Source organism: Morchella sextelata (genome assembly GCF_020137385.1).
Source record: "Morchella sextelata strain SCLS chromosome Unknown scls_26, whole genome shotgun sequence".
NCBI lineage: Eukaryota > Fungi > Ascomycota > Pezizomycetes > Pezizales > Morchellaceae > Morchella > Morchella sextelata.
The window spans coordinates 1,079,710-1,089,160 of record NW_025408641.1 but is presented as its reverse complement, the minus strand read 5'-3'; the positions used below and the strand labels follow the sequence as shown (position 1 = coordinate 1,089,160).

Genomic DNA, 9,451 nt, shown 5'->3' with positions numbered 1-9,451 from the left:
TGCTTATCCAAAATTAACCCTCACCGACGCAAAATCAAGAAAGTCAAGGTTTCGAGAGGATATTTCGAAAGTGTAGTTTCTTGCATCAGCGGATTTGCAACCCAAGATATATCATTGAGGCTCTTGTTACCACTGGTAAATAGGCATTTCTACATAATCATGGCGAATAACACTCATGATAAACTAAGCTTCCTAGTGTTGATAGCCCTGTCATACACTCACGACCTCTCCAAGTTATCCGTCCCAATTCTATCACGGCCATAGATTATGTATCTAGCTCCCTCCAGGGAGCCTTGTCGAGAATCAAAACCACCCCCGCGCCTAATTTCCGGTAAACCTCCAAGTGATGCGGCGAGTTATTCGGCAAGCGAGGAGCTTGGCATCGGTAGCAGGGCAAGCAAAACTCAACCGGGCTTTAGTGACGGTGGCGGAGAGGGGGGACAGAGAAGCCGTCGGGCTATATCTTCAAGAAGGGGCAGATATTGAGGCCCGTTACTGGCCACAGCTCGGAGAATTTAATAATGGATCCGTTGTTGTTAAAGTTGAAAGGGGCATTTATAGGTGTGTTACACGCACATCTAACGTGTGCAATCTTGGGAAATATATGTGCTGGGGTAGCCAAGTCCATGGGACAGACCCTCACGACCTTTCTCGAACAGCCTTGCAGCCTGCTGCGGACGGAGGGCACACGAGGGTGGTGGAGTTGTTGTTGGAAGCTGGCGCGGATGTGAATGCACCACCAGCAAGAATATTTGGGAGGACCGCACTACAGTCTGCCGTGGAAGGAAGACATGAAATGACAGTACAGCTACTCTTGAGCGAAGGTGTTGACCCCAATGGACCAGTCCCATCGTATGAAAGGACCGCATTGCAGGCCGCCGTAGAAGAAGGACACAAAACGATCCTGCAGTTGTTTGTATACAAGGGTGCCGATCTCGGTGGAGCTTTGAGAGAAGCTGTTGAAGGACAGAACGAGGACAGTTTGCAGTTACTCTTGGACGTTGGGGCCAATATCAACATCAAATATCCAGACGGAGATACGCTATTGCATATTGCTGTCAAATGTCGGTTCGAACGCATAGTGGAGCTACTTCTGTTCTCCGCATATAACCAGCTGCAGCCCAATACTGACGCCTCCCACGCAACTGGGCTTGGGAATTATCTACGCCTTGGCCCGACCTTGAAACCAATTGATCTCATCGCCGCGATAGACCATCAACAGGGAAACATTCTACATGCAACATGCTCGGATTATAATGAAACTATATTCCGTTTGATCTTGGAGAAATGCGCGCCCAATCATTTCAGTGCTCGAGACACCTTTGGCTCAACCCACGTCACCTTGCAGTCAGGCATGAGAGTCTACCGGCAGTGCAGCTATTGGTTTCCAGGGATATCGATATAGATACTCGTGACCTTGGGGATCAGACTCCGTTACAGATTGCAGTTGATAAGGGACTCGTCGATATCACGCGTCTTCTGCTAAAGAAAGGTGCTACAACTGACCGTCTAACGGTGAAGCATCTGCCAATCTTGATACACGCATATGATGGCAGCAATCCTAGTACTGGCCACGTTGTGTTGTGTCGAACTCCCGGGAAAGGAACCTCTGTTGAGTCTGTCTCTGAGCCAGACTCTATCGTGTCCCTCCGGCGAAGGTTTCTTGATACAAGGTCGTACTCAATTCATTTTGTGGCGTAAGTACCCAACTCTACGATATAACTGGAATCATAAAGATCTCCACAGCTTACATAGAATACATCAATATTGTAGTCTAAGAGTAAAACGAGAACTCAACTCAGACTCTCAAAGCTCTAGGGGCGAAGTATCATTCGTAGACCCTCGAAGTTTATTCAATCATAAACTCGTGCTGCGTCATTATACATGCGATTATTCGAGGATAACGTCTGTGTTCTGGCTCTGGTCAACCGTGGATGACCATGGCTCATTATCCAATCACCAACCACAATTTTCCGCAATTCCCAACAAGGATGTTCTAGCATACAGTGGAGAAAGAGGTAAATATCACTTCGTCTGGCGATCTCTCCCTTATTTTTGACCATTTATTCTAGTAATATTCATCGGTTATGCATACTTCTGCTGTCCAATCCGATGTAAAAACCACGTCTCGCAATCGTTCACATCCGGCGTGAAAGCAGTGGAGATACCTTGGATCATGCTCGCCGCCGATACCGCTTCGAGGACACAAGTTTGCTCTCTACGCACGGTGCAATTCCGGGGCACTTTAAATATGAGAAACATCTCAATACCGCGACATGCAGCCGAGTTTGTGACATGGTTTTTTCAAGATATCTCTGAGAGGTGGAGAGTTATTATTGAAAGTGCAATGTTGCACATCACTGAAATAGTCCGTTTCTCCAGCTTTCTTTTTATATGTCCATTCCTCAGCTAATTCTCCTCGATGTTCATAGCGACAAGTTCAACTAAGTCAAGGGGGGAGAAACCCTTTTGTTATACAATCCTTACTCAAGGATAGCCAGGAGTGGTCAAAACTCCGCAAGAACCACAAAGAGAATCATTTGAAAATGATAGAGCTTTTGGAAGCGTTCAAGGGAAATTATGCGCTCTATTCCGAACTACTCCCCACTCCCGATTCATCCGATGTGTGTCTTGGGCTCGATACCGAAGTACCCAAGTCATGCCATAGCCCGGTAGTTGAGCCACGCACTCAAGATATAGAGGCGCTTCCTCCAATCCGCCGGCTGTCAGAGCAGATAATGGAGTTTGATGAGATATATAAAGCCGCATTATCCGAGCTCGACCGGGAATCGAAGGAGATGATTGAATTGGTGAGAATACGATGTACTCTCCTGTGAGATCGGGAATGGAACTAATCTTCACCTTGGTTAGGAATTTAACTTGGTTTCAATATACGAAGCCCGGCGTTCCATTGAAATGTCCGAAAGCATGCAACGCCTCAGCTAGATTACGGTTAGGCAACACATATATACCGAGGTTGTAAATACAATTGTGGTCATGCGCTTACATTAAATGATCTAGTTCATATTCCTACCACTGATGTTCATCACGGTAGGTGAATCCTCATGAGATTGCTTCGAGTTTTGCTGACCCGTATTTAGAGTTTCTTTGGAATGAATGTGGATATTCTCGCCAAGGACCCAAGCTGGCACCTCTACTTTTTTGTGTCTATACCATTCTTGGCGATCGTGATTGCTGTTTGGGTATTGTGCAAATATCTTCCTGTTCGTCCCAAAGTAGATCATAATACTGTATCATGAGTGCTAACTCCATTTAGCTCTCAGAGTTCTTTGAAAGAGGCGTCGGTAACTACTTGAGTTGGGCCTTTGGAGAAGGAGAGAGACGGCCAAAACCCCTTGCGTTTGAATCTCAGGTTGTGGATATAACTCCAGGATACAAGTGTTAGTACGTCCTATCTCAAGTACTTATTGTGATACACTTATATCAAATCGAAACTGATTGTTTTCTATAGCTTCAATCGGGGGTATAGCTACAGGTTGGTTGTATAACAGAAGGCGATCCTCGCTCCCTATGATCCATGAGCATGTATATGTATGATAGGTATGATACGCTGTAGTCAATTGCAACTGATACCATACATCAGTCTGGTTTCTCGATTTACCACGCCCTTCGAGTAACTTCAGTGGAATGCTTTGGGCTAACTATGAAGATAATAGTTCTAGATAATACTTGAAGTGAGTGGTTTACTTACGCTATCTTTTCTCAGTCCTTGATTGCTCCGGAATTTAGGCTTAAACATCTGATGGTTGTTGGGGTGGGTGAATCCGTTGCTTCAGTAAGTCGGGGTTTTATGGCCATATGGGGGAAAGGTTCTCGTTCAGTATGTATATACATTTCTTACTGCATATTATTTATTGTAATCATCAAATTCATTTCAAGAGCTATAGCGCTCCCATTGACTTTCTCTCTAAGAGTTATAATATCCGGATGAGCAAAAGCGAATAAAGTTCTATCAATTTCTCATTGGCTTTCTTCTCTTCGTATATGATGTATCTGTTTACTCTCTGCGATCGAATAATCCTTCTTACACATATAATTCACCTTAAGCAAGCCTTGACTAAATACAATTAATGAATTAAACAAAAAAAGAAAAAAGAAAAAAAAAATCCTTGAATAAGGGGTCCGATATACAACATATAAGGCTGACCCTCTGTACGATCTTAGCGAGTAGGTATTCTGTCTACCGGTGATATCGAAAGTTATTGGCTAGCCCCAAAATGCGGATAAATTTACGTAACTATTGTAGTGTGTTCCCTGTCTAGTCACACCATATCACTCGTGAGGGTCAATGATCGATATCACAATATCAGACTTCACTGCGGCGATAGGTCAGTGAAATCCCTTGAAGTAGATATTACCTAACGATAGCTTGAAGTAACTATATCTGCTTGTATCTAACAAATTATGCTTACAGTAACGCAGCTGGCATTATTCATATATGCGCATGCCAAATCTTCACAGAGAGATCCACATCTACCCCCTTAAGCCTCCAGACCGGATTATAATGCCAGTTTCTAGTTTGGTTTATTGTTCAGGGTATCGTGAACTCTCAACCCAAATGTTTCCAGTGCAGATTTGCGCACTATAGCTATCTTTGGCATCTGATAATTACTTGTAGCTGGCGTACGTGAGAGCCTGCGCTGCATGCCTAGTATATTGGCAGCATTGATTAAGAACACATACAAGTATACATACCTGATAGTATACTAGACGATTAGAACTGGTATTACGATCCGACTTGACGGCTGAAGTGATACTTGTCCGTCATGCTCAATGCTGGATGTGCATGGTTTGGGGGTAAGAAAAATTGAGTACGTACATGATGTACAGCCGCATTCGAAAAGTACTGGCACCTTACTATATTGAGTCGTTCATGTATTGCAGCCCGCCAACAACCGTAGCACTCGCGCATACTCAACTTGTTGACAGATATGACCGCAATAGAGACATTACAGCTCTCTCTGACAACGGTCTCGAGTATGAGAATTGCAAAGCAGAAAGGACTGCCCCGTGAGCTTGGCCTGGAGGTGCCAAAACTTTTCGAATGCGGCTGTACAAGAGCGCGGTGGTAGAGATTAAGGTGTGCAAGGTTGCTCAAAGGACAGAAGGGTTGGCACAAGAGCCTCACCCGCAGAGCCCCACCCGCAGAGCCCCACCCGCAGAGCCCCAACGATGAAGGTGACGCGATGACACGCAACCTTCCTAACTCTACCATCGTTCGGTTGAAACCGCTCTATCAAGATTTTCCATGTCTTGCTAGCTAGTATTCCATTTAGGTGGGAGAACAGCACAATATTTTCACAGTGGCTAGAAGTACATGCCCCCGGTACTCATAGACTCGGAGATCGGCTCGACACTTTGGCGGTCTCTCGAAACATAACCATCCTCCTGGCTTGTGCTTTCTTCCCCCTTCTCACTGCTTTCATTCCTCTGACTCTCATCTCTCTAGATCTGCTCACCTCACATCTTGGAATACGTAAAACCTATCAGAGAAGACCCCCGCTACACTGCGTCTCACCTCCGAATAAAACTATCATTCCGCAGGTCTTCTCAATATATATATGCTTATAGTGAAAAACAAAACAATCTCAGGTTGACTTGTATGTCCATACCCTTTATGGGGTTTGCGAAGGCTAGGCCCTGCGCAGAGGAGGGTGCAATGTCCAACCTAGGGTTAGATGCGGAAGCCCAAGGTTTGGCTTAGTGTCAGGTTATATCTGGAGGGGAAAACAATATTTATTTCCCGCTCTTATTCCAGCAGAGTTTATGACGTTTTCTTTTACACGGGACACTTCACGCCTGATTCCACCAATTCCCGGTTATCTCGTACCATATTTCCTCATAAGATCATGCAAAACTGAACGAAGATCCCCTCCGAACGATGATGGGTTCATTTTGTATATGTAAGCATAGTTACTCCTGTTTAGTAATTCTCCGTGGCGCAATTGGCTAGCGCGTTCGACTGTTAGATATCCAGGGCTCTTCCCTGGCATATTGTGCAATCGAGAGGTTGACAGTTCAACCCTGTCCGGGGAAGTTATCATCATCACCTTCAAATACTCTTGTCTCAATTTAGCATAAGATTAACTTTTTCTAGTTTATTCTAGTAAACTTAGCTACATTATGCCACTTTTTATTTCCCTCACAAACATAATAGATAACAATCCCTTCAATTCTTACGCCTTACAATGAGTATACATTAGCAATCCTGGATTGCTAGATCTACCATTGCCAAGTCTAGAACTCTGGAATAACAGAGCCGGCGGTTTGCATAGATGCGGTATTATTTAACTCATTTTTATCACTCCTTTACAACACGGGCATACTTTTCCCACTTGTGGGTGGAAACATGTTAGCGACTCCTAATATAAATCATAAATGCCCCAACTAGAGTCTCTTTCTCAGGTCTTCCCCAACTCAATATAGGTTCTCAAATTAGGGTATAAAACAATCACATTCGGGCTCAGGACTCAATCACCAAAGAACTCATTGGTTCAGATAAGGTTTAGACTAAAGTAAGTAATTAATCCTCATCCTAACTACATGTTTTCTCGACATCCTCAATACCACGCCATCAATCACACCTCGTGATAAGCACTCCCTCATTGAACTGTCTTTCTTCCGGTCTCTATATCCAGAAGACCTTATATTGGCCTAATTAAATAGACCTCGCGGCAACGGTCTAAGACTAAGCAGTCACTGTGACCGTGACCGTCGCGGTGGACGCCACACAACCAGAAGTCTGTGCACTGGTGACTGGAGCGACCGTTGTCCCGACCGGTGTCCCGGCTGATGTCGCGACCGAACTATTCGCCGCGACACCAGAGCAAATCTACATACAGGGAACATAGTGTTAGCGACTGCGGGATTTCAATTATTGCTAGCACGGAGGAGGAGGAGGAAAGGTCTTACATAGTAGTTGGCCCACATGTTTGTGCAGTCGGCGGTCAAGAAGGGGTTGTAGGAGGTGAGCTGGGCGAGAGTGATGCCGTACTTGGTGAAGATGTCGTAGCAGGTCGTACCCGCGGCGATGTAGTCCCAGCGGTTGCAGCTCTCGACGGCAGCGCCCTGGGTCGGGCCTGGGGCGGCGACGACATATCTCTTGTGGAGAGATGCAGAGGCGAGAGTCGCGGTGAGAAGGGTGGTGGCGAAGAGAGTGAACTTCATTGTGAGGTTTTGGAGAGGTGGTTATCAGGATGAATTAGGTGAAAATAGTTGAGTATGAGGATGAGGATGTGAGGCGAGGTGAGGTGAGGTGAGGATTGATCAATCACCGGATATCGGGGGGTATTTATGTGAAATTGTGCTCTTCTGCATCTCCTTTCGCGCTCACTTCTTCTCTCCTGAGATTTGGGAATATTCCTGTATGGTCTACCGTCTGCCTGTTCTCTGGTTAAACTCAATCCCTAGCATCACCACATCGAGATAGCCCGTTAGAGCAATTAGAGCAATTCCGATCATTACCCATGTTGTTGCTACCGTGCACTTTCCTAAAGGGGATGCTGGTGATAACGGGTGACTCAACCGCTGCTGTGTGGTACAGGATATTGTAAGCAAGTCGACGTCCTGCAAAGTGCTTAGTGTTCATGAATTCAATCATACGCCTGACCGTGGTTGTGTGCACAGGCCAGTGTGCAGTAACGCGGCGAAGAGCCTCAGGGGGAGAGCGGTAGTTAAGTTAGTTTAATTTACGAGATCTATAGCTGTCTATCAACGTGCGCATACATTCTACCAGAAGAACTCGGGGCGATTGAGTACGTACGAGTATACCGACTCATGTGGCATTGAGTTCTGCCTCGATTTCTGCACTGTCGAGCCATGAGAAGCCAAAGAAAATAGATGGAGAACAAGCTTCGCGATCTCGCAACCACCCCACATCAAAGCTCCCCCCAGCTCGGCAAATCCATGCAAGACGACTACAAATCTAATAAGGTACGTAAGGTACACAAGTACCGAGGTTCGGATAATAAAGCAGGAACCAGCTCAGAACTCTTCACCGATGGAGATTGATTGGCCCAAGGGGCACAGCAGAGCATTAATAATTAATTAATCAAATCAGTCCGTACTAGTGCTGCTACGAGCGAACAGTCAGTCAGTACCCGGTGCCGGGCCTGCAAGATGCAAATGCTTAATACACATATTGCTACTCTATCTGTTGGGGACACCTTATTGCGGCGATCCCCTGTATCTGCCAAACCCGGATCAGGAAATGTGAGTCAGAAACATCAACAAAAACAGCTAGCCCCGCAGAACCCTACCATGATCCATGGACATCAATCTAATAAAGTGGGTACCATGGCTCAGATCCACCGCCCGGTTATATAACATGTAAATAATAGAGGAACATGCTGTGAATTCTTGACATTGGCTAGCATTAGGGCTTCTTATCTTCTCGAATTCTGTAAACGTATAACACGTTCCCTTTTACGACCAAAGCACAATCTACTAGCTCCGGAACCTCCGGAACCGTTGTGACCTGGTAGGTCTACCAGCATCCGGGGAGTAATCATTAATAGACATGGGTATTTAATCTTATTTGTGACACGAACCCCTCAGGGAGATTTGTGAATATAAATTGTTCGTCGTTGCTATTTAGCATGGAATTGAACCCGTTTATCCCTCAAGCTGTTGATGCCGATCCTTTTCGCTCGTGGTGGCTAACAAGCTACAGCGAAGTAATTAAAGCATGTGGTTGGTGAGAGACTCTTTCAAGTGCGAATAATGTGCTAGTGAAGCCACATTTTCAGCCCTAAGAATTCAATATCTTAAGGATAGTATAGTACACAGTACACAATGGGCACACAGTCCTTATCTTGACGGATTTCTGACCTTCTAAACTTAACGCATATACGGTATCTAAGACGGATCCAGAGATGAAAAGATATTCATTTCCGGCCTTGAATCCATCTGATATAATGACCCGTTAAGCCAACTGGGATCAAGGTGTAATACCTTACAGTGCCCTCGCTGCTTTAACTTTTGATACTACTAGCTAGCTGTGAGTCTCAGTTAGCTTAATTGGGTTATACTGCTACTTTGGAGCAAAGACATAGTACCCTGATATGTGACATCATGGGAAGCAGACCACACCTCTTGTACGACTATATATGGACTATTACATGTATGTAAATACAGATGCTCTGTCTTTTACATGTAGTGCACGCCCTTTCGTAGGCCAAAGAAAACAATATTTACCAATTCAGTCAATCGGATCATATTGACGTTACATCCGGCCGGCCGGTTATCGGTAGTAAATAAAGTGGTCTACAATATGTATGCAGTCCTTCGACTAAATTCAAGTTTGCCATACACGCGCTGGTATAAGTTAATTGATCACATCCTCGCTGAATCTGTAGTTAAAACGCGCCCTCTTCAGAATCAAGCTCAAAAAAATGCACGAAAATGTAGCCCATAAAAGATATGATTGTGC

The 9,451-nt window shown here is 45.1% G+C and overlaps 2 protein-coding genes across 2 annotated transcripts; one reads left to right on the top strand and one right to left on the bottom strand.

Annotated features, from left to right (window-relative positions):
- Positions 1 to 346: 346 nt before the first annotated feature.
- Positions 347 to 3,406, top strand: H6S33_008544 (uncharacterized protein; the record flags this gene model as incomplete). Its single annotated transcript, XM_044839903.1, has 10 exons — positions 347 to 1,271; positions 1,349 to 1,697; positions 1,774 to 2,018; positions 2,073 to 2,368; positions 2,433 to 2,810; positions 2,872 to 2,883; positions 2,947 to 2,952; positions 3,022 to 3,051; positions 3,102 to 3,224; positions 3,278 to 3,406. The coding sequence occupies 10 exons, from the start codon at positions 347 to 349 to the stop codon at positions 3,404 to 3,406; spliced, it is 2,493 nt and encodes an 830-aa protein (XP_044688089.1).
- A 3,303-nt stretch (positions 3,407 to 6,709) lies between these two features.
- H6S33_008543 (uncharacterized protein) lies at positions 6,710 to 7,188 on the bottom strand (the record flags this gene model as incomplete). Its single annotated transcript, XM_044839902.1, has 2 exons — positions 6,710 to 6,853; positions 6,934 to 7,188. The coding sequence occupies 2 exons, from the start codon at positions 7,186 to 7,188 to the stop codon at positions 6,710 to 6,712; spliced, it is 399 nt and encodes a 132-aa protein (XP_044688088.1).
- Between the last annotated feature and the right edge of the window lie 2,263 nt (positions 7,189 to 9,451).